The sequence below is a fragment of the Salmo salar genome, chromosome ssa01 (genome assembly GCF_905237065.1).
Source record: "Salmo salar chromosome ssa01, Ssal_v3.1, whole genome shotgun sequence".
NCBI lineage: Eukaryota > Metazoa > Chordata > Actinopteri > Salmoniformes > Salmonidae > Salmo > Salmo salar.
In genome coordinates this window covers 75,999,508-76,025,417 of record NC_059442.1, presented here as the reverse complement: position 1 = coordinate 76,025,417, position 25,910 = coordinate 75,999,508, and the positions used below count along the sequence as shown (strand labels likewise).

General features: G+C 40.5%; 1 protein-coding gene and 1 long non-coding RNA gene across 2 annotated transcripts; one reads left to right on the top strand and one right to left on the bottom strand.

Moving 5' to 3' along the window:
- Positions 1-219: 219 nt before the first annotated feature.
- Positions 220-24,695, top strand: LOC106613069 (S-adenosylmethionine synthase). Its single transcript, XM_014214961.2, has 9 exons — positions 220-514; positions 6,575-6,652; positions 7,121-7,243; positions 9,551-9,807; positions 18,316-18,441; positions 21,689-21,781; positions 21,958-22,140; positions 22,352-22,485; positions 22,817-24,695. The coding sequence occupies exons 1-9, from the start codon at positions 445-447 to the stop codon at positions 22,917-22,919; spliced, it is 1,167 nt and encodes a 388-aa protein (XP_014070436.1). The 5' UTR covers positions 220-444; the 3' UTR covers positions 22,920-24,695.
- Positions 24,696-25,091: 396 nt separating this feature from the next.
- On the bottom strand, positions 25,092-25,614 carry LOC123743871 (uncharacterized). Its single transcript, XR_006770725.1, has 2 exons — positions 25,551-25,614; positions 25,092-25,518 (listed from the first exon to the last, which is right to left on the bottom strand). It is a non-coding gene; the product is annotated as an uncharacterized lncRNA (long non-coding RNA).
- Between the last annotated feature and the right edge of the window lie 296 nt (positions 25,615-25,910).

Genomic DNA, 25,910 nt, shown 5'->3' with positions numbered 1-25,910 from the left:
GCAGCACCCCGTGGACGACAGAAGTGGTAGATTCCTTCCACCATTCAGGATTGTGGAAAGAACAAGGGTTTAATTGGGACTTCCCAAAAGTTTAAATCCCCTCCATCAACAACTCCCCACTGGAATGGTCTGTCCCATTCACCACATGATGTGTGTGTGTGTGTGTGTGTGTGTGTGTGTGTGTGTGTGTGTGTGTGTGTGTGTGTGTGTGTGTGTGTGTGTGTGTGTGTGTGTTTTCTCTTAGCCATATATAGGACCAAGTGTAGATAGTCCAGGAGTTCTGTTGGATAGACAGTCAATTGGCTGCAGGGCTGCAACCCTCACTCTCTCTACCTTCTCGAGCAGGAATATAAAGCTCTCACCAGATCTATTTGGCTGCTGTTGAAGGAAACAGAGGAACTTCTCTGTGTTTTTGAGTGGTTCTGAGCACCTGCCTGTGTCAAAATGAGTGACACTCTGCTGGATGATGAGTCCTTCATGTTCACTTCGGAGTCCGTCGGAGAGGGACATCCAGGTGAGTCTTCTCCTGGCTCCATTTTACTTGCTCTTTACCAGTACTCACAATTTTTTCTAGCCGTGCCCCCACAGCTATAGCAACATGCTCAATGAGAACCTACATCTGTGCCTGTCAGATGAAGTGTGAATAGTTACTCAATGTTGATAATGCACATTATATATCTGTTGCATGGCTACAGTTTGGCACAATCATAGTTCAAGTGTATATAGCCCTCAAATTCAAATCTGGATATCAAAGCCAGTTCCAGTACTTTTTTCATACTTCCCCTTTAATCAGGGACTGATTTAGGCGGGTGCAATTAAATATCAGGAAGGACAGAAAAACCAGCAGTAGTTTGGACCTCGTGTCAAACTCATTCCACGGAGGGCCGAGTGTCTGAGGGTTTTCGCTCCACCCTTGTACTTGATTAATGAATTAAAGTCACTAATTAGTAAGGGACTCCCTTCACCTGGTTGTCTAGGTCTTAATTTAAAGGAAAAAAATAAAACCTAAGACACTTGGCCCTCTGTGAAATGAGTTTGACACCCCTGTCGTAGCGTAGATCTGAATACCCATGGTATATATTATGAGATATTAAAGATGGAAAATAAAATAAAATTAGACAGAATTGAACTAAATGTCTATATTTGCTCAAAAACGGATTACCGTACTGATGTAGAAACACAGCATAATGGTGCTCTATGACACAAAGATAGTACCTAGTCAGCCACTATAATACCCTGGAGGTAGTTAATCTGTCTGTGCTCCTAGCAGACACATTTACACATTTACTATGAGAGCATATGGATGGTATTCCATTGATAGACTACCCCCATGGCCCTGTCTTTTTCTCACTCTGTCTCTCTCTTTCCCTCTCTCTCTGATGGGGGATATTCAGTAGAGAGGTCTGGTGTAGAGTTGCATTGCTGAGAGAAAGGGAGAGAGAGAGTGACGTATGCTCCCACAGTGCAATATTGCCAGCACGCAAACACATTCACACAAACAGTCTGATGTTGCATCACCCACCAATACAAGCACAGCGGTGGGTCGATAGTGACACAAAGTACATTGCACACACTGTTCCACAGAAATCAGTGAGTCAATTAAGTTTGATAAGTTGTGGTGTGTGTGTTTTGGGGGGGGGACAATGTTGCAGTTTGATTTGGCTCTTATTTTAACATGTTCATTCTGCTAAAGCAACCTGATGTCCCGTACACTCCGCCCCCTCCAACCATGTTAACTCCAACCACGTCCAATCAAAAATGCTAAAACCTACTCTGCCCTCTTTGGGCTAGATTAACCAAACAATGCTGACCCTGTGTGTGAGAATATCTACAGAAACATAAACAGTCATACAAAGATGCTGATTGTGAAAGGTATGAAAAGTTATCGTACTATTGCAATAAGCTAACTACGCAAGACTATTAGGGCCAAGTGAAGTGAAAAAAAAATGGGATGTGATACTTTTTTATGCATGATAGTACTTTAAAAAAGTGTCAATATTTTGAGAATAATGTGGCAATAATTCAAGAATAAACAATGAAGCAGGGGTTTTACGCAAAGGTGTTTGTGGGAGGGTTAATATAGGTAACCACACAGACTTCGATGAAATACCTCATCTGAGTCTGTGTGGTTCCTCCTTCTGAAAATAATCTGTGGCACAACTTCTTCCAGGTCCTAAGAGGCCTACTTATAATAATATGGTTATTATGTGCTAAAAGAGATAGGATTTCCTTGTTACTAAAGCCAATTCTAAAGTATAGTTTCACCAAGTATCACCACCAATCGCTGTTTTTTTCACTTGGCCCTAATACTCTTCTGTAGTTAACAGTATGTAACAGTACAGTGTATTGGTATTTCTATAAATAATGGTTCCAATGTGTGAAATTGTGATACACATTTCTAAATGATTTGAAACAAAACAAAAACGACTTTTGTGCAGTTCCACATGTGTACTTATAGGAATAATGCCAATTTGGCCCATAAGTCCACCTAACAACAACATAGGCCTAGGATTGCAGTTGAAGTCGGAAGTTTACAGACACCTTAGCCAAATACATTTAAACTCAATTTTTCACAAGTCAGAAGTTTACATACACTCAATTAGTATTTGGTGCATTGCCTTTAAATTGTTTAACTTGGGTCAAACGTTTCGGGTAGCCTCCCACAAGCTTCCCACAATAAGTTGGGTGAATTTTGGCCCATTCCTCCTGACAGAGCTTGTGTAAGTGAATCAGGTTTGTAGGCCTCCTTGCTCGCACACGCTTTTCAGTTCTGCCCACAAATGTTCTATGGGATTGAGGTCAGGGCTTTGTGATGGCCACTCCAATACCTTGACTTTGTTGTCCTAAGACATTTTGCCACAACGTTGGAAGTATGCTTGGGGTCATTGTCCATTTGGAAGACCCATTTGCAACCAAGCTTTAACTACCTGACTGATGTCTTGAGATGTTGCTTCAATATATCCACATCATTTTCCCTCCTCATGATGCCATCTATTTGTAAAGTGCACCAGTCCCTCCTGCAGCAAAGCACCCCCACAACATGATGCTGCCACCCCCGTGCTTCACAGTTGGGATGGTATTCTTCGGCTTACAAGCCTTCCCCTTTTTCCTCGAAACATAACGATGGTCATTATAGCCAAAAAGTTATATTTTTGTTTTATCAGACCAGAGGACATTTCTCCAAAATGTATGATCTTTGTCCCCATGTGCAGTTGCAAACCGTAGTCTGTCTTTTTTATGGCGGTTTTGGAGCAGTGGCTTCTTCCTTTCTGAGCGGCCTTTCAGGTTATGTCGATATAGGACTCGTTTTACTGTGGATAAAAATACTTTTGTACCTGTTTCCTCCAGCATCTTCACAAGGTCCTTTGCTGTTGTTCTGGGATTGATTTGCACTTTTTGCACCAAAGTACGTTAATCTCTAGGTGACAGAACGCGTCTCCTTCCTGAGCGTTTGGAAATTGCTCCCAAGGATGAACCAGACTTGTGGAGGTCTACAATTGTTTTTCTGAGGTCTTGGCTGATTTCTTTTGATTTTCTCATGACGTCAAGCAAAGAGGCACTGAGTTTGAAGGTAGGCCTTGAAATACATCCACAGGTACACCTCCAATTGACTCAAATGATGTCAATTAGCCTATCAGAAGCTTCTAAAGCCATGACATCATTTTCTGGAATTTTCCAAGCTGTTTAAAGGCACACTCAACTTAGTGTATGTAAACTTCTGACCCACTGGAATTGGGATACAGTGAATTATAAGTGAAATAATCTGTCTGTAAACAATTGTTGGAAAAATTACCTGTGTCATGCACAAAATAGATGTCCAAACCAATTTGCCAAAACTATAGTTTTTAAAGAAGAAATTTGTGGAGTGGTTTAAAAACAAGTTTTAATTACTCCAACCTACGTAAGTGTATGTAAACTTCAGACTTCAACTGTAAGTATATCTTAAACCACATACTTTTATACTTTTACTGAAGTAGTATTTTACTGGGTGACTTTCAGTTTTACTTGATGCGTTTTCTATTAAGGTATCTTTACTTTTACTCAAGTATGACAATTGAGTACTTTTCCCACCACTGCTCTTTTGTTGCTGAAAAAAATGCAAACCTGTAGTGTAAAAAAATGTAATAATAATTGTGAGTTTAAAAAGGCTTCTAAAGTTCTAATCCACATAATAATTCACATTTCCTGTTGCTGCAGGATTATTTTGCTGCTGTAGCAAACTGGCTCAAATTAAGATCCTTCATCTGTATGTAACCTTTACACCAGGGTTTGATATACAGTGGTAAACTTCAGCTCCAGATTAAGATTATTAATGTGAGATAATGATGACTTTGGGCATTTGCATCTGTATTGCATAGTTTTGCATGCCAGGCCTAGGATACAGTGCCTTCAGAAAGTATTCCTACCCCTTGACTTATTCCACATTTTGTTGTTTTGCAGCCTGAACTTAAAACAAAATCTCACCCATCTACACACAATACCCCATAATGACAAAGTGACAAAGTTTTTAGAAATGTTTGCAAATGTATTGAAAATGGAATACAGAAATATCTCGTTTACATAAGTAATCACACCCCTGAGTCAAAACATGTTAGAATCACCTTTGGCAGCGGTTACTGCTGTGAGTCTTTCTGGGTGTCTCTAAGAGCTTTGCACACCTGGATTGTGCAATATTTGTCAATTATTATTTTCAAAATGTTTCAAACTCTGTCAAATTGGTTGTTGATAAATGCTAGACAACCATTTTCAAGTCTTGCCATAGATTTTCAAACAGATTTAAGTAAAAAATATAGCTCAGCCACTCAGGAGCATTCACTGTCTTCTTGGTAAGCAACTCCAGTGTAGATTTGGACTTGTGTTTTAGGTTATTGTCTTGCTGAAAGGTGAATTAATCTCCCAGTGTCTGGTGGAAAGCAGAGCTCAATTGTGCATAGCTCAATTCCATGTATTTTTTACCCTGAAAACCCCCCAGTCTTTAATGATTACAAGCCTACCCATAACATGATGCAGCCGCCAGTATGCTTGAAAATATGGAGAGTGGTACTAAGTAATGTGTTGCATTGGATTTGCCCAAAACATAACACTTTGTATTCAGGACAAAAGGTTAATTGCTTTGCCACATTTTTTATAGTAAAGCTTTAGTGCCTTGTTGCAAACCGGATGAATGTTTTAGATTTTTTTTTTCTTTACAGGCTTCCCTCTTTTCCCTCTGTCAATTAGATTAGTATTGTGGAGTAACTACAATTTTGTTGATCCATCCTCCATTTTCTCCTATCACAGCCATTAAATTCTGTAACTGTTTTAAAGTCACCATCCGGCAACTGAGTTAGGAAGGACGACTCTATCTTTGTAGTGACTGGGTGTATTGATACACCACCCAAATAAACCAATAAGAAAGAGAGTTCCAAACCTTTCTGCCAATAACAGCTAGTTCCCTCTCCCAGAAAGTCATTTTTACATTTTAGTCATCAAGCAGACACTCCGATCCAGAGCGACTTACAGGTGCAATTAGAGTTAAGTGCCTTGCTCAAGGGCATATTAAGCTATTTTTGTTTTTTCACCTTGTCACCTCTGGAATTCAAACCAGCGACCTTGCGGCTATTGGCCCAACGCTATAACCGCTAGGCTACCTGCCACCCTTAGTTCCAGAAAAATTCTTGCTTGAGAAATTGCTCTTTGCTAAGAAGCTATTTCTTTTTGACCGTTTTAATTGAAAACAATCACAGTAAGGCACTTCATTGTTACCCAGAAATGATTTGATATTGATTTCAATGCTGTATTCAACCCTTTAACATTATTCCACTTTTCATGAAACCTAATTTTGACCAGTTATTAACCTAACCACAGATCAAGCAAACTTAATCTAATAATTGTATCAAATGTTATTTGTCACATGGTTCGTAAACAGCAGGTGTTGACTAACAGTGAAATGCTTACTTACGGGCCCTTCCCAACAATGCAGAGGGAAAAATAATAGAAAAATAATAACACAAGGAATAAATACACAATGAGTAACTATAACTTGTACCAGTACCGAGTCAATGTGTAGGATTACGAATTAATTGAGGTAGATATAGGTAGGGGTAAAGTGACTTGGCAACAGAATAGACAATAGGCAGTAGCAGCAGCGTATGTGATGAGTCAAAAGTGCAAAAGGAGACTAAAAGTTATAAACTTAACGTTCAAATCCTGTTGCTGCAGCATTATTTTTTCTGTGACAATACAGGTCAAATTAAGATCCTACATTTGTACATTCCTACAGGTCTATTTGACTGTGTGGGGTGTGGTGTGGAAAACAGTTGTGAAAAATACTGCTCTTTTGTACTTTGGGATTATCCCCCAAAAAAGGAATGTGACACTTTTTAAAGATTTCACGAGTTCAATGGGTACAATCCTGTTCATGAGGATATTATTAATTCGCATCACGCTCAAATACACTTTGTTTCGGTGTTTCTTGATTCAAGCCATGTGCTGGGTGGCAGGCATCACTCCAACGACCCATGAATTTATTTGTGTCTGCTTTATATCCTTTGTTCTTTTCATTTATTATTGTCCTCTTTCTGTCCTTTTCCAGACAAGATATGTGACCAGATCAGTGATGCTGTCCTGGATGCTCACCTGAAACAGGACCCAGATGCCAAGGTTGCCTGTGGTGAGTTAGAGGGGGACACATTTAAAGGAAATACACAGAATAACAGGGTCATGGTGAGTGAAGGGACACATTTAAGTGAAACACACAGAACAACAAAGGCAAATGTCCCAAAAGCATTTGACCATGTATTCCTTCTGTTCTGTCTAAAGCTAGCACTTCTTTCTGTTTTGTTTGAACTCAAACCCTTTGATTTTGTCTTACATAACTTCTTAATTTCCAAGAAAAAAACTCAAGGAAATAAGCTTATTAGAATAATTGGGACACACAAAACATAAGAAACCCACTGACCCCATATTGGGATATTGACCTAATGTACATTCTACACTTATCTATGTCCACTATGAACTCAAAACTATTTGTTGTTGTTGTTGTTGTTGATTTTATCCCAAGATAGAGGTCTAAAGATAAGTGTCATTGGTTGTTATTTCACAGTTCTAAAGTGTTAATGGTTGTCTTCACCCTGTGTAGAGACGGTGTGTAAGACTGGCATGGTGCTGCTGTGTGGAGAGATCACGTCCCGGGCCAATGTAGACTACCAGAAGGTGGTCAGAGACGCTATCAAACACATCGGCTACGACAACTCAGACAAAGGTGAGAAACAGGCTTCTGTTGTACTCAAACCAGTATGTTTCTACTGAACAAAAATATAAATGCAGCATGTAAAGTGGTGGTCCCATGTATCATGAACTGAAATAAAAGATCACCGAAATGTTCCATACACATAAAAAGCTTATTTCTCTCAAATGTTGTACACACATTTCTTTACATCCCTGTTAGTGAGCACTTCTTCTTTGCCAAAATAATCCATCCACCTGACAGGTGTGGCATATCAAGAAGCTCATTAAACAGCATGATCATTACTGTTCATTTCTCTACTCTTCTCCTGAAACGGGACCCAGATGCCAAGGTTGCCTGTGGTGAGTTAGAGGGGGACACATTTAAAGGAAACACACAGGGTCATGGTGAGTGAGGGGACACATTTAAGTGAAACACACAGACCAACAAAGGCAAATGTCCCAAAAGCATTTCACCATGTATTCCTTCTGTTCTGTCTAAAGCTAGCACTTCTTTCTATTTTGTTTGAACTCAAACCCTTTGATTTTGTCTTAAGTAACTTCTTAAAACTCAAGGAAATAAGCTTATTAGAACAGTTGGGACACACAACACATAAGAAACCCACTGACCCCATATTGGGATATTGACCTAATGACGCAAGTGTTCTCTTCTCTACCAACGTTGTTTTAGACAATTTGGCAGTACGTCCAATCGGCCTCACAACCACAGACCATGTGTAACCATGCCAGCCCAGGACCTCCACATCCCGCTTCTTCACCTGCAGGATCGTCTGAGACAAGCCACCCGGATATCTGATGAAACTGTGGGTTTGCATACACGAAGAATTCGGTTATGCAGAAACAGTCTCAGGGAAGCTCATGTGCGTGCTCATCGTCCTCACCAGTTTCTTGACCTGACTGCAGTTCAGCGTCGTAACCGACTTAAGTGGGCAAATGCTCACCTTCGATGACCACTGGCACACTGGAGAAGTGTGCTCTACGTGGATTTCAACTGTACCGGGCAGATGGCAGACGGCGTGTATGGCGTTGTGTGGACGAGCGGTTTGCTGATGTCAACGTTGTGAACAGAGTGCCCCATGGTGGCGATGGTGTTATGGTATGGGCAGGCATAAGCTATAGACAATTAACACAATTGCATTTTATCGATGGCAATTTGAATGCACAGACATACCGCGGCGAGATACTGAGGCCCATTATCGTGCCATTCATCTGCCGCCATCACCTCATGTTTCAGCATGACAATGCAAAGCCCCATGTCGCAATGATCTGTGCACAATTCCTGGAAGCCGAAAATGTCCTAGTTCTTCCATGGCCTGCATACTCACCAGACATGTCACCTATTGAGCATGTTTGGGATGCTCTGGATCAATGTGTACGACAGCGTGTTCCTGTTCCCACCATTATCCAGCAACTTCGCACAGCCATTGAAGAGGAGTGGGACAACATTCCACAGGCCACAATCAACAGCCTGATCAACTCTATGCGAAGGAGATGTCGCGCTACATGAGGCAAATGGTGGTCACACCAGATACTGACAGGTTTTCTAATCCACAACCTTACCTTTTTTAAGGTATCTGTGACCAACAGATGCATATCTGTCACAACATCCACAGAAGGGGGCGCCTCTCCTCGGTCGAGCGGCGCTCGGCGGTCGTCGTCGCCGGCCTACTAGCTGCCACCGATCTGTGTTTCAGTGTCTATTAGTTATGTCTGGTTTTTGTTTGCACCTGTTTTGTGTTTTTTCATTAGTGGGGGGGTTATTTAGTCTGTCTGTGTTTAGCTAGGATTTTGTGCGGGATTGTTCGTTGTTACGTGTGGTGTTACTTATATTATCTAGGCATTAGGGTTGCCGGGCTGCGCCCCGTCTGCCTTTTGAACGGAGCTTCTTTTTGTCAATTTTTTCTGACTGTTATGCTCCCAGCCGTATGTGAAACTTACCCGTGGATTTATTAAATTAAGATTGTTCCAACGGACCTCAGTCTCCTGCGTTTGACTCACTCCTTAAACGGTTCATTCCGCTCGTGACAATATCTGTATTCCCAGTCATATGAAATCCATAGATTAGGGCCTAATGAATTTCTTTCAATTGACTTATTTCCTTATATGAATATTAACTCAGTAAAATCTTTGAAACTGTTGCATGTTGCGTTTATATTTTTTGGTGAGTGTACATACTATAGTGTAGATTGCATAATGTAGAAAATCAAAAACATACTAGAGGATTAATCATGACCCTCTGTCTCTCTTTTCCTCCCTCTTTCTCTTCCTCTCCCCGTCTCTCTCTTTCTGTCCCTACCTTTCTCCCTCCTCTCTCTCTCCCCAGGTTTTGACTATAAGACATGCAATGTGTTGGTGGCTCTGGAGCAGCAGAGTCCAGACATCGCTCAGGGTGTCCACGTCGACAGGAAAGAGGAGGATATGGGAGCTGGAGACCAGGGTCTGATGTTTGGCTATGCTACAGACGAGACAGAGGAGTGCATGCCTCTCACCATCGTCCTAGCTCACAAACTGAATTCCAAGATGGCCGAACTCAGACGCAACGGAACCGTTCCCTGGCTCCGCCCCGACTCTAAAACACAGGTGAGACTGAGAGAATTACCAATGAACTCTCTCTCTCTCCCTCATTCTCTCTCTGGAGGGATATACAGTTGAAGTCGGAAGTTTACATACACCTTAGCCAAATACATTTAAACTCAGTTTTCACAATTCCTGGCATTTAATCCTAGTAAAAATTCCCTGCTGTACTCAGTTAGGATCACCACTTTATTTTAAGAATGTGAAATGTCAGAATAATAGTAGAGGGAATAATTTATTTCAGCTTTTATTTCTTTCATCACATTCCCAGTGGGTCAGAAGTTTACATACACTCAATTAGTATTTGGTGCATTGCCTTTAAATTGTTTAACTTGGGTCAAACGTTTTTGGTAGCCTTCCACAAGCTTCCCACAATAAGTTGGGTGAATTTTGGCCCGTTCCTCCTGACAGAGCTGGTGTAACTGAGTCTGGTTTGTAGGCCTCCTTGCTCGCACACGCTTTTTCTGTTCTGCCCACATATTTTGAGGTCAGGGCTTTAGGGTTGAAGTCAGGGCTTTGTGATGGCCACTCCAATACCTTGAATGTGTTGTTCCTAAGACATTTTGCCACAACTTTGGAAGTATGCTTGGGGTCATTGTCCATTTGGAAGACCCATTTGCGACCAAGCTTTAACTTCCTGACTGATGTCTTGAGATGTTGCTTCGATATATATATTTTCCTCCTTCATGATGCCATCTATTTTGTGAAGTGCACCAGTCCCTCCTGCAGCAAACCGTAGTCTGGCTTTTTTATGGCGGTTTTGGAGCAATGGCTTCTTCCTTGCTGAGCGGCCTTTCAGGTTATGTCGATATAGGACTCGTTTTACTGTGGATATAGATACTTTGCACCCGTTTCCTCCAGCATCTTCACAAGGTCCTTTGCTGTTGTTCTGTGATTGATTTGCACTTTTCGCACCAAAGTACATTCATCTCTAGGAGACAGAACGCGTCTCCTTCCTGAGTGGTATGACGGCTACGTAGTCCCATGGTGTTTATACTTGCATACTATTGTTTGTACAGATGAACATGGTACCTTCAGGCATTTGGAAATTGCTCCCAAGGATGAACCAGACTTGTGGAGGACTACAATTTCTTTCTGAGGTCTAGGCTGATTTCTTTAGATTTTCCCATGATGTCAAGCAAAGAGGCATTGAGTTTGATGGTAGGCCTTGAAATACATCCACAGGTACTCCTCCAATTGACTCCAATGATGTCATTTAGCCTATCAGAAGCTTCTAAAGCCATGACATAATTTTCTGGAATTTTCCAAGCTGTTTAAAGGCACAGTCAACTTAGTGTATGTAAACTTCTGACCCACTGGAATTGGGATACAGTGAATTATAAGTGAAATAATCTGTCTGTAAACAATTGTTGGAAAAATTACTTGTGTCATGCACAAAGTAGATGTCCTAACCGACTTACCAAAACTATAGTTTGTTAACAAGAAATTTGTGGAGTGGTTGAAAAACGAATTTGAATGACTCCAACCTAAGTGTATATAAACGTCCGACTTCAACTGTATTAGAAGAGAGGTGGTGTAGGGTTGCATATAGAGAGAAAGAGAAAGGGAGATAAATTAATGAAGAGAGAGAAAGGGAGAGAAAGTAAGGAAAAGAGAGGGAGAACATTGAGAGAGAGAATTGACTTGAAATATAATTGAGAGAGAGAGAGAAGCATGTGGTCCCCACTTGAAACCATGACTCCCCACTGAGAGTTTACCACTAGGAAGGTGTTGCCATGAGACCATGTGACTAGTCTGTTTTTACCCCTGAGTGGGAATGAGTTGACCCCTAACCCTGACCCCATGTAGTAACACGTCTGGAGCAAAGGAGACCGGCTGTGGTCTTGTCAATCATAGCAAACGGTCTGGTTCCATTTCAACCTCTAAACCCTTCTCTTAGCTCCTACCTCTTCTCCTAGCACCTACTCTCTTCAATGTTCACAGATCTAAAAGGATTGGAGAGGTGTCAGGAATGTGGTGGAAGCTCCACTGAGGTTGCCCTAAACTACACGTCTAGCATCCAAGTTGGGAGAAGGAGCAAGGAGCTGAAATGGAACAGACCAAAATCCAATAGATTCTTTCCTCAGGCAGCTGTAACCTTATGGGTAATTCTCAAGCAATTCTCAAATTCCTGAGTTATGAGCGGGAAGTGAAGAGGGAAGGGTCTTCAGTTTTAGGGGTATTTTTGAAGGGGGCTGGAAAAGGAATGGCCCAAAATAGGATCTTGTGAGAGGGATTACATTCAGACATAAGGGGGGAGGAGCTCAGACATTCACATCTCTGAAGGGAAGTTCAGTTAGTTAACCAAGGCCCTCAGAAAATGTTATTGATATCTGATAACATTGACAGGCACGTGTCTTGGCTTCAGGACTGAACATAATAAAGACAAACATGTAGCAGAACATGTGATGATATTAATTAACAGTGCAAATTGTCCAAACAGATTCTCAAGGTAGATGGATAATTTTAAATATGTTATTGGACCATAAACAGATATAGCTCATTAACCTATACGGTCCGAATAATAATGATCCACGCTCCTTATAAAATATATATAATCATGTATCAACCCTACAAGCAACACTAGACTCTATTATTATGGTGGGAGATTTTAATACGGTCTTAAATACCTCTATGGACCGGAAAGGAAATCACACTGCAAACTATCACCCTCAGGCACTTATGGAAATCATGAATGTCATGGATATATTGGAATTAGTGGATATATGGAGACTTAAATACCCTGACCTAGTGAGACATACATGGCGGAGGCTTAATCAAGCTAGTCGTCTTGATTACTTTCTTATGTCATTCTCTCTGGCACCAAAAGTTTAAAAAGTGTTGATAGGGGACAGAACTTATTCAAGATAGATCCAGTGTAATATATTATAAAAATAAAGCGAACTGGATGGAATATGGGGAAAAATGCACCAAATTATTTTTAAATCTTCAACATAGAAATGCTACCAAAAAAAAATCTTGAAACTTGTTACAAATGATGGAGTCGCTCATGATTCACCGAACAATATTTTGAAAGAGGAAGTAAAGTACTTTAAGAATATGTTTTTGTTTCAGTCTCCTCTATCTCCACTAACTGAAACTAATTGTATGGATTTTTTTCCTATTAATAATGTAAAATTAACATCTGTACAGAAAGACTCATGTGAAGACCAAATTACAGAGGAGGAACTTCTTGATGCAATTAAAGCCTTTAAGTCTGGGAAAACTCCAGGGCTGGATGGCATACCAGTGCCATATATATACTAAGAGGACCAACATTAGCATGTTTTAGCCACTCCTATATAAACGGTAGATTATCGGACACGCAACAAGAAGGTCTGATTTCATTATTACTGAAACAGGATCCAAGTGATATATATAAAGATCCAGTCCATTTAAAAATTGGAGGCCTCTTACACTGTGATGGAAAAATTCTAGCAGAATGCATAGCGCATTGAATTAAAAAGGTATTGTCGGATATTATTCATCCTAATCAGACAGGTTTTTACATGGACGATACATTGGAGATAATATATGACAAGTACTGGAAACAATAGAACACTATGAAAAATCTGGGAAACCAGGCCTGGTACTCATAGCTGACTTTGAAAAGGCTTTGATAAAGTACGACTGGAGTTTATATGTAAATGCCTGGAATATTTCAATTTTGGAGAATCTCTTATAAAATGGGTTAAAGTTATGTATAGTAACCCTAGGTGCAAAATAGTAAATAATGGCTACTTCTCAGAAAGTTTTAAACTGTCCAGAGGAGTAAAACGAGGTTGTCCACTATTGGTATATCTATTTATTATTGCCATCGAAATTTTAGCTGTTAAAATCAGATCCAACAATAATATCAAAGGGTTAGAAATTCAGCGCTTAAAAACAAAGGCGTCATTGTACGCTGATGATTCATGTTTTCTTTTAAATCCACAATTTGGATCCCTTCACCGCCTCATAAAGAATCTCGATACTTATTTAACCTCTCTGGATTACAACCAAATTATGATTACGTATTGGATCACAAAAAAATTGTCACGTCCTGACCAGTATAGAGGATATTTTGTTATTGTAGTTTGGCCAGGACGTGGCAGAGGGTAGTTGATTTATGTATTACGGGGTTTGTTGGTCACTGGTTTATGTTTGTATTTCTATGGGTATGTTCTAGGTTAGTTTTTCTATGTGTCGGTTGGGTGCTGGACTCTCAATTGGAGGCAGGTGTTTCTAGTTGCCTCTGATTGGGAGTCCTATAAGTAGGTGTGTGTTTTGTTTGTCACTTGTGGGTAGTTATTTGTTAGCACTGCTTTTGTTGAGCCTGCTACTCTGTTCCTGTCGTTAGTTTGTTTATTGTTTTTTCGTGATGTTCTCATTTTTATAATAAAGATGTTGAGCACGCAACCCGCTGCGCCTTGGTCCCATTCTATCTTCCACGACAGCTGTGACAAAAATACAACTTCTACATTACCGTGTAGTTTACCAATAAAATGTTCTGATGGTGATGTGGATATACTCGGTATACTTATCCCGAAATAAAGAAATGATCTCACTCCAATAAATGTTAATAGAAAGTTAGCAAAAATAGATAAGATCTTGCTACCATGGAAAGGAAAATAGCTGTCTATTTGTGGAAAAATCACCATGATAAACTCTTTAGTCATATCCCAGTTTACCTATTTGCTTATGGTCTTGCCTACACCTAGCAACCAGTTTTTTTATTATATGAGCAAAAAATATTTCATTTTATTTGGAATGGAAGGCCAGCAAAAATTTAAAAGGGCCTATTTATATGATGAATATGAATTCGGAGTGCAAAAATTATTAAATATTAAAGCATTAGACCTCTCATTAAATGCGTCAGTTATACAAAAGTTATACTTAAATCCGAAATGGTTCTCTAGCAAATTAGTAAGAATGTCTCACCCCTTGTTGAAGAACTTTTTCCTTTATTCAGATTACAACCTCTCACTTTTGGTTATTTGAAAATCTCCAAAATATCTCTATTTTTAAAACAAGCCATAGAAAGCTGCTTGCAATTTGAGTTTTATCCACCAGAAAAGACAGAAAAAATAATACAACAAATATTGTGGTTAAATTAAATATACTAATTGATAAAAATAAAAAAATGTCATGCATGAAATGTATGCATTCACTACTGTAAGTTGCTCTGGATAAGAGCGTCTGCTAAATTACTAGAATGTAAATGTGAATTTCAATAAATAAATAAAATAAAAAAGGTATAATCTTTGTAAATTATATCATAAACAGGACGGGTAGAGTTATGTCACACATGCAGCTAACAAAAATATATGGAAATGTCAGCTCTACCCAAAATTAGAATCAACTAATTTCACCATTACTGTAAAAATGGAAGAGACAAGTGGAAGGGGGTAAAAGTAAGGAATTTGTCTGTCAGCCCTGCATTAAAGACCAAAATTGGTTAAAGAAAAATGTGATAAATAAAAAACGTATACCAGTTTAATTTAAGGACCAAAAGAAGACAGCTGTGCCACATAGATTGCAAACGTGTTGGGAAGAGATTTTCGATGTACCGATTCCATGGCACATGGTTAATGAACTGATACGCAAAACGGTCCCGGGTTCAAAACTTATAATTTTTTAATTTAAATTATTATACAAATGTATTGTACTAATAGAATGATGTATACTGTATGTGGGGGATTCAACCTTCCCAGCTCTGCAGATTTTGCTGCGAAGAAATACAGTGTAGACATTGTTAATGTCGTAAATGACTACTGTAGATGGAAAAGGCAGATTTTTTTATGGAATATCTACATAGGCTTAGAGGCTGAGTTCCAATGGCACGTTGTGTTAGCTAATCCAAGTTGATCATTTTTAAAGGCTAATTGATCATTAGAAAAACCTTTTGCAATTATGTTAGCACGGCTGAAAACTGTTGTGCTGATTTAAAGAAGCAATAAAACTGACCTTCTTTAGACTAGATGATTATCAGGAGCATCAGCATTTGTGGGTTTGATTACAGGCTCAAAATGGCCAGAAACAAAGCACTTTCTTCTGAAACTCGTCAGTCTATTCTTGTTCTGAGAAATGAAGGCTATTCCATGCGAGAAATTGCCAAGAAACTGAAGATCTCGTACCATGCTGTGTACAACTCCCTTCACAGAACAGCGCAAACTGTCTCTAACCAGAATAGAAAGAGGAGTGGGAGGCCCCAGTGCACAACTGAGCAAGAGGACAAGTACTGTACATTAGAGTGTCTAGTTTGAGAAACAGAGGCATCACAAGTCCTCAACTGGCAGCTTCATTAAATGGTACCCGCAGAACACCAGTCTCAACATCAACAGTGAAGAGGCGACTCAGGGATGCTGGCCTTCGGTCTAACTTATCCCAAACCATCTCAATTGGGTTGAGGTCGGGTGATTGTGGAGGCCAGGTCATCTGATGCAGCCCTCCATCACTCTCCTTCTTGGTCAAATAGCACTTACACTGCCTGGCAGTGTGTTGGGTCATTGTCCTGTTGAAAAACAATTGATAGTCCCACTAAGCGCAAACCAGATGGGATGGCGTATTGCTGCAGAACGCTGTGGTAGCCATGCTGGTTAAGTGTGCCTTGAATTCTAAATAAATCACAGATAGTGTCACCAGCAAAGCACCCCCACACCATCACACCACACATGTGGAGATCATCCGTTCACCTACTCTGCGTCTCACAAAGACACGGAGGTTGGAACCAAAAATCTCAAATTTGGACTCATCAGACCAAAGGACAGATTTCTACCGGACAGATTTCCACCGGTCTAATGTCCATTGCTCATGTTTCTTGGCCCAAGCAAGTCTCTTCTTCTTGTTGGTATCCTTTAGTAGTGGTTTCTCTGCAGCAATTCGACCATGAAGGCCTGATTCACGCAGTCTCCTCTGAACAGTTGATGTTGAGATGTGCTTGTTACTTGAACTCTGTGAAGCATTTATTTGGGCTGCAATTTCTGAGTCTGTAACTCTAATGAACTTTTAACCTCCCTGGGCAAGGTGGGACACTTGTCAACAGCCAGTGGAATCGCGTGGCGCGAAATACAAATACGTCATAAATGCTATAACTTCAATTTCTCAAACATATGACTATTTTACACCATTTTAAAGACAAGACTCTCGTTAATCTAACCACATTGTCCGATTTCAAAAAGGCTTTATAGCGAAAGCAAAACATTAGATTATGTCAGGAGAGTACCCTGCCAAAAATGATCGCACAGCCATTTTCAAAGCAAGCATAAATGTCACAAAAACCAAAACCACAGCTAAATGCTGTGGTTTTGGATTACCTTTGCTGGATTACCTTTGCTGGATTACCTTTGCTGTTCTTCGTCAGAATGCACTCCCAGGACTTCTACTTCAACAACAAATGTTGTTTTGGTTCCAAATAATCCATAGTTATATTCAAATACCTCCGTTTTGTTCGTGCGTTCAGGTCAGTATCCGAAGGGTGATGCGCATTTCGTGACAAAAAATTAAAATAGCGACAATATTCCAACCGGGTGACGTTGTATTCATTCAAAAACTGAAAGAAAAACATGGAGTCGTCTCGTGGACGCGCATCTCCAGTGTCATTGTTCCTTGCCTGACCACTCACAAAAACTCCTGCTGTTTTTCGCCCAGAGACTGCAGAGACGTCATTCCACTTTCTGGCGCCTTCTGGGAGCCAATGGAAGCCTTAGAAAATGTCACGTTACAGCAGAGATGCTGTATTTTTGATAGAGATGCCACAGAAGGAGAACAAATTCTCAGACAAGGCACTTCCTGTATGGAATCTTCTCAGGTTTTGGCCTGCCATATGTGTTCTGTTATACTCACAGACACCATTCAAACAGTTTTAGAACCTTTAGAGTGTTTTCTATCCAAATCTACTAATTATATGCATATTCTCGTTTCTGGGCAAGAGTAGTAACCAGTTTAAATCGGGTACGTTTTTTATCCGGCCATGCAAATACTGCCCCCTAGCCCCAACAGGTTTTAACAAGGCACACCTGTTAATTAAAATGCATTCCAGGTGACTACCTCATGAAGCTGGTTGAGAGAATGCCAAGAGTGTGCAAAGCTGTCATCAAGGCAAAGGGTTGCTACTTTGATGAGTCTCAAAAATAAAATATATTTTAATTTGTTTAACACTTTTTTGGTTACTACATGACTCCATATGTGTTATTTCATAGTTGTGATGTCTTCAATATTTTTCTACAATGTAGAAAATATTAAAAATAAAGGAAACCCTGGAATGAGTAGGTGTGTCCAAATTTTTGACTGGTACTGTATATGTATGTGTATTTATATGTATGTATAGGTATATGTATACTATATACATTGGAAAAGATGCAGACAATGGCATTGATGGAGGCTACAGTCTCTCTGCAATATTAAAGCTGATCTACCCCATAAAAAAAAATATAAAAAACATGTAGCAGAACAAATATGATAACATATCTCATCTCCTCCCCTCTTCTCCCCCTCCATCCCTCCCTCTCATCGCTATCTCCTCTTCTTCATCAGGTGACGGTACACTATGAGCAGGAGAACGGGGCAGTGATCCCTATAAGGGTACACACCGTGGTCATCTCTGTTCAACATGATGACTTCATCGGCCTGGAGGAACAGAAGAAGGTGCTCAAGGAGACGGTACGTACTCAGGGCCTGCCCTCCCATTAGGCAAGATTAGGCGGTCGCCTATGGCGGCACTTGAATTTGGGGCGGCATTTTGGAAATTGGCTACCGCCCTCCGGCACCCCTGATCGGCTACTACACAGCCGTCGGTGCCCCAGCCACAAGCTCATAGTCATTGCTGCATCTCATAGCCACCCACCCCATTCCTCTCCCCCTATCCTTGGTAGCTATGGTTATATGTGTGTGTTTTTAGGGGATTATCCAATTGTGAAACATTAATAAAAATGAATCTGCCAATTAAACTATTGTATTGTTTTTTATGTTTGTGTGTGATGAAGATGATTGGTGATTAAGGCAGTAGCCTAACCTAGCCTGTTAATGTTAGCTAGCTACTAGTGGAAATCATTTCAGCTAAAGTAAGCTTTAGAGATTTGCAACCAAATTTGCTACCATGTCTAAGAGACAAAAACCATCAGGAAGTGAATATATATTTTTAAAAACTGATAAGAAAAGAGGCAAAATCTCTAAACCTAAGAGATTTGCTGCTGAAATTGATCAGCATGCAGCAATGTACATCAGCCGGTGTGGAGAACGATAAGCCGCCAAGGACAGGCCGTTAATGAGCAGAGACGGACGAGCCCCCGTTCACTGGTTCTAGCAGCCAAGAGGACGAACCACTTCCACGGATGATGACAGCTCTCTGGGTAGGCAAGAACAGGTGGTCGCACCAGGCCTTGCCACATCTCCAAACAATGTCGGCAGAGACCTTACTATCTGGGACCCGGACTCAGATTAGTCGCTCCACGTCCCGGATGACAGTGCTGCTGCTGCTGCTAAATCGGACTCCCAGAAAAAAAAAGTAAAGATCCCGGTGAGTGGCCCAAATATATGAATGTATCTTTACGGGATATGTTAGTGCAGGCTGGGCCACAACAGAATAAGGAGGGGAATTTCCCAAGAGATGTTTGGTGGCCCAATACAATAGGAGCATGGCAAACTGGGAGAGAGTGGAGAGACCATGGCTTATTTATTCCAAGCAAAACGATGAAGGCTTCTGTTTTTGCTGCAAACTTCTCGAGTGCAAATCTGCGCTGGTCAGGAATGGAACCAGGGACTGGAAGAATCTGTGCCACCTCCTCAGCTCACAGGAGAAGTCACATGACCGCCTAGATAGTTTCCAGAGGTGTAAGGAGCTGGAGATCAGGCTGGTGTCCAAGCAAACTATCGATGCCCAAGCCCAACGGGCTATTGACGGAGAGACTCTCCATTGGCTGCAGGTGTAGCAGAGACTCATAGCCCTGATACGCGTAATGGCCACCCAGAACATTGCGCTTGGTGGGACCACTGACATGCTGAACGAGCCAAATAATGGGAACTTTCAGAAATTTGTGGAAATGCTGGGTATCTTAAACACAATTCGTTAAGGCTGGGTCATTGATAGAAGCTTGTTTTACACTGCTCCAGTGAAACGAGGCCCACCATGCATTTATGAAAGCACTTGTTTCCAAAGCTCAAACGATCTCACCCTTTTTACAGTTCTACAGGAATATTAAATGATAGGTTAAATATGTTAAATAAAAGTGTTATTTTATTGTAACAATTGTGGGGTCCTACCATGTGTGATAACAGGTGTCATATTATTAGTCAGAAACTCTGTTTGATTACAACATTGTAACTCTCTGATGCAGGGGTTAAAGTTAAATTCCTTTCTGCCCGGTAATGGACCTCCTATTTGTGCACGTGCGCACCAACTATTTTTATGGGCCTAATTATAGAATTACATATAGAATTGGAGCCTATTTTGTCCTATTCAAAAACGTGGTAGGCTTACCTGTTTGACAAACACAATTATGCTATCCATAGAAGTCGGTATAGCCAAATCCTCCAATACTGTCGCATGCACTCCTAAAATACCTCCGTGTCTGGTAAGGGCTTGGTGTGTTTGGGTGTTAGGGTTCAAATTGAGTGAGGGTATCCCATACCCTTTGTTAAAGAAAAGGGGAAAAGGATACCTACTGTAGGTATAAATACATAAGAAGAATCCAGATTATATAAAGGATTCTATAACAATGCTTAACTCCATGATTCCTTATGGTAGAAACAAGCTTTAAAATGCCCCAAAAAGACGTGACTCCAATGCATATGGGCATATATTGATTCCTCTCTGCGACATTCTAAAGTTAAGCTGCAGCCTATAATATTCAAGGAGACAAACAAATTGACTTTGCTATTCTGTCCCTATTAATTGAGCTTTTCACTCTCTGAAAAGAGAATATGTTTGTTTAAACCCAGGCAGCTTTTAGGGAAGCACTTCTGTTTTTTGGTTATTTTTTAACCTTTATTTAACTAGACAAGTCAGTTAAGAACAAATTCTTATTTTCAATGACAGCCCCTGAACAGTGGGTTAACTGCCTTGTTCAGGGGTAGAATGACAGATTTTTACCTTGTCAGCTCGGGGATTCAATCTTGCAACCTTTCAGTTACTAGTCCAAAACTCTAACCACTAGGCTGCCTGCCACTAGCTACCTACCTGCTGCAATGGAGGAGTAGAGGCTAAGTTGAACCTTACATTTTTCTGCGTTAGAGCGTCTGTCTGGGTGGAAAGGTAACTTTTGAAAGATTAAAATATTTGCAAACAGCGTTGCATACAAGACACTCTGGTTTGACATTAGAGAAATATGGTGAGAATGCCTATTTCTCTCTCCGTTATTACCTGAAACTTCTATTTTCATTATCCTGCTTTCTTTTGAGACTTTTTCAACCCAACATTTTATTTTGATTGCAAGATGTTTTTCCCCAATCAACACACACAGAAATATACAAAATGAATGTAATAGACATTGGTGATTTTATCAATGTAATGACATTGAACTGATTATATAGCCTAATTGTTGTTTAATTTGTAGTGTAGGACTATGAATTGGGCTGTTAATATGTTCCTCCAACATTTAGCTGAGAAAAATTGCCAACCCCTGCTGTACATGGTCTAGTGGGGGATGGGAGGTCGGTGGCAGGTTGTTGTCTCGCCTAGGGCGGCAGAATGTTCAGGGCCAGCCCTGTGCATACTAGATGATACGGCTAGGAAGTTAATTGAAACTCCAATTCAAGTATTTTTTCTAAACTTGGCCAAAGTATATGTATGTGTGGCTCTGGTGGTGGATGCAACACACACAATATCAACTCCTGCTATCTTCTTCCTCTGCCACTTTGACGCGTATTGAAAGGCTCCATAAAAATGTGCTATATTATTCTCTCCTATCAGGTGATCAAGGCAGTGGTTCCAGCTAAGTATCTGGATGATAAGACCATCTACCATCTGCAGCCCAGTGGACGTTTCGTCATCGGAGGACCCCAGGTGAATGTCACAACCTAAATGTGTGCAATCACGCATGTAAATAGACACAAGTTCACTCACTTCACCTACACACACACAAACACACAGCTCATTCGTTAAAGACCAAAGGATATTATGCAAGATCAAACCTCAAAACAAACACAATATCAACTCCTGCTATCTTCTTCCTCTGCCAGGGTGATGCTGGAGTGACGGGTAGGAAGATCATCGTTGATACGTACGGAGGCTGGGGGGCCCACGGTGGTGGAGCTTTCTCTGGTAAAGACTTCTCCAAGGTGGACCGCTCGGCTGCCTATGCTGCCCGCTGGGTGGCCAAGTCCCTGGTCATGGCCAAACTGTGCAGGAGGGTGCTGGTTCAGGTGAGGTCTTATCATGGTTCTCCTGGTTTTCGTAGTTCTCCTCCACAATAAAATAGCAACCAAATACATCAGTTCTCCTGACAGAGCTGACATCAGCTAATGACTTTTGACTTTATATTGTCATGATTGTCACTACCGCTGTAGGTTTTATCAGTGGTTGTCTCAAAATGTTGACATGAGCATTGAGGGCATTATGTCTGTGTGACTGTAGGTATCCTACGCCATCGGAGTGGCCCACCCTCTGTCCATCTCCGTGTTCACCTACGGCTCGTCACAGAAGTCTGAGAGAGAGCTGCTGCATATCGTCAACAAGAACTTTGACCTACGACCTGGTGTCATCGTCAGGTAAACACCTCACCTCTAAAGTCACACCATCTTGTCGTCATCAAAGGAAAACTGTTGTTGGTAACACATAATCTCACACAACAATAAATTAACCATAGAGGCCTATATCAGGCTTAAGGTACATTTTTGTGCATATTATTAGCTCAATTAAAGAACCCATCTCGAGAGCTGCAAACCCCTCTAAAGTTGTACGTCATACTTATCATGTCATTGAGAGATTTGTGTGGACATTTACGTTACACAAGCAGTGGTAGTGTACATTTGTGTATCAAATGCTGTTACAGGTGTGTCTTTCCCACCTCTGATGTGAGTTTTATCGCTCGCTCCACAGGGAGCTGAACCTGAAGAGGCCAATCTACCAGAACACTGCGTGCTACGGCCACTTTGGCCGGAGTGAATTCACCTGGGAAGTCCCTAAAGAGCTCACCTACTAAACATCCCCTCCTGGTGGTCAAATATATAACGAGCTGATGTGGAGATAGAAAACAGGCCCCCTCTACAGGCTACAACCACAAATGGTTCTGCTTTTTCATTGGCTAGTGTTGAGGTTAAAGGGATACTTTGGGATTTTGGCAACGAGGCCCTTTATCTACTTCCGCAGAGTCAGATGAACTTGATTATGTTAGCAGATCCCCATAGACTTCCAGTCATTGCGCTAACACTAGTTAGCATTCGCTTGTGAAACTACCTCTAACTTCCTTCATACTGGACACAGTTATGTAAAAATGGTAGAGGTAGTTTCACGAGCGAATGCTAACTAGCGTTAGCGCAATGACTGAAGGTCTATGGGGATCTGCTAGCATAATCAAGTTCATCTGACTCTGGGGAAGTAGGTGGATGGCCTCATTGACAAAATCCCGAAGTATTCTTTTACGGTTTGGAGTTATGATTAGGGTAAAAGGTAAGGTTTGGGCTAGTGCTGATCAATCATTAATGTTGTTGCAGCCCATAGAGTGGGATTTGTTTGTTTGTTCTTCTTGTCATATCTCTTCTCACTCCCTCCCTCTCTCTCTCAAACAAACAAAACCAACCATATAATAATCAATAAAGTTAAATATAGAAAAACATCTAAACTGTGAATATACTGTATAGCAATATATCCCCTCCACTCTGTCCATATCACTTTAAGATGGTGCTACAAATCCTGTATTTGTATTCATCCATAATCTAAGGGGAATATGTATCTGCAGGTTCAATCAACAACTTTCAATCAACCAAAGCATATTTATCTTTTATCAGTAGGGTCTTTCAATCCCATCTAATATTGGGAGGGAGATCACCCTCTAACTTGGGTTTCGGCCAAGGTTACAACTATTATCTTTGCACTGTATCAAACTGGTTTATATTATATGTAGCTCTGTAAAGATCAAATCCACATGAAAGTCTTCATTTTGTAATTCTCATCGATGCTGCGAGACATTTTTTTTTTACATTGCATCACTACTACTACAACGACACAACAGCAGCAACAATGACAGGTGAATAGTCAGATTACACAGGTTTCATATACCAGGGATGTGTCGGGCGGTATACTGTACCTCTTACCAGTGTATCACAGTTGACCAGATGTGGCAGTAGAAATAGACTTGCAAAATAAGGCTTCATAACCATTTATAAGGCATCATAATGATGCTTTATAACTGTTTATAAGGCCTTATAATGCTTTATGATGCATCTATTAACCCCTGCTCAGTCCTGTTTGATTATGCTATTTGTATCTTCATCTGTAAAGCTGCTGCTGGGATCTATCTCACTGTAAACAATATTAGCCGCCTTGAATGAATGAACTGTTCTCATCTCAACTCTGATGACCGATAGTAGATAAGGTTTGATGTATTTAGTTTTTTGACTTGATTGTGAGTTAATTGTTGTGATTATTTGTCAATGAATAGATTCTGAATAGATTGCAAAACTGCATGTTGCCAACAGTAGGAATATTATTTTGTGGACCAATGTTTCTACATTTGTACAATTTTACATGCCTGAGATGATGCTGTCTGAAAATAATAACGTTGAGTTTACCAGACAAACATGACAGAAGTATTTTAAGTTGATGACAGAATGTACCTCTTTCCTCAGAGTTTCAAACCACTTGTGCATTTTTTCTTTCATCCATTTTCCCAATTCTTTCAAACCATCTCTGGGACATTCACTTATTTGAAATCAGTGATAAGCTGTCTGTCTCTAAGTATAAATGTATTTTGCATAGACTCTTGTCTGTTTACATGATATGTTTTACTCTGAGTTGCTGGGCCCTGTATATTCTTTAAGGACATAGGGGAATAGTGTATAAAACAAAGTCTTCCAAAACGTTTCTGGATGCTGGTTTTGTCAAACAATAATTAAAGAACCTGAGAAATACCTCCACATAGTTAAAAACCATCCTGAGGTGTTTCATTTTTAGAAACATAAATTAAATGAAACACTTTGGGGGTTCTAGTAGCAGTGTGTGGGTGTTTCTGTTTCTCTTCACCTGCTGAGTCATTGATCCTGATGACCTAGGGCTTTAGCCTTGTGATGTGTTCAGCAAACACTGTACTGATTTAGGTATTATCTCTTCCTAACTGTGTCCCAAACCTTGTTGTCCTAAGGAGGTTTGTTTCCCCACCCTCTGTACCTAGTAGATACTTGCTGTTCTACCCTCTGTACCTAGTAGATACTTGCTGTTCTACCCTCTGTACCTAGTAGATACTTGCTGTTCTACCCTCTGTACCTAGTAGATACTTGCTGTTCTACCCTCTGTACCTAGTAGATACTTGCTGTTCTACCCTCTGTACATAGTAGATACTTGCTGTTCTACCCTCTGTACCTAGTAGATACTTGCTGTTCTACCCTCTGTACCTAGTAGATACTTGCTGTTCTACCCTCTGTACCTAGTAGATACTTGCTGTTCTACCCTCTGTACCTAGTAGATACTTGCTGTTCTACCCTCTGTACATAGTAGATACTTGCTGTTCTACCCTCTGTACCTAGTAGATAGTTGCTGTTCTACCCTCTGTACCTAGTAGATACTTGCTGTTCTACCCTCTGTACCTAGTAGATACTTGCTGTTCTACCCTCTGTACATAGTAGCTGGATAATTCCACGAAATGAGTGCCTTTTGCGTTTAAGTAGGAATTGTGCACAAATATATAATTTTAAAAGCCTGTTATATATACCACATGGAAAATTCAATAAATCCGATTTTTTTATATGGATAAAAACTTGCTAAAGAGCCAGAATTCAGCATTGTGACATGTCCCGCTGTGCGTCCTCTGTGAGGAAGATTTGAACCAACTTAATGTCTCCAAGTCTTCACCATAATTGGCGAAAGGGTTTTCACCTAGTTATTTGGTTGCTATGATAAAATGTTTTCTGAAGATTATTATTATTATTTTATGTGAATAGTGATTAATGTTAAGGTAACCAAAAAAAGTTACGTGAAC

Excerpts from the sequence above, each read along its gene's own strand:
- LOC106613069 (XM_014214961.2), top strand. The coding sequence starts at position 445 with ATGAGTGACACTCTGCTGGATGATGAGTCCTTCATGTTCACTTCGGAG. Across the intron at positions 6,653-7,120 it reads AGATGCCAAGGTTGCCTGTG|AGACGGTGTGTAAGACTGGC; the intron begins GTGAGTTAGAGG and ends CACCCTGTGTAG. Across the intron at positions 22,141-22,351 it reads GCAGGAGGGTGCTGGTTCAG|GTATCCTACGCCATCGGAGT; the intron begins GTGAGGTCTTAT and ends GTGTGACTGTAG.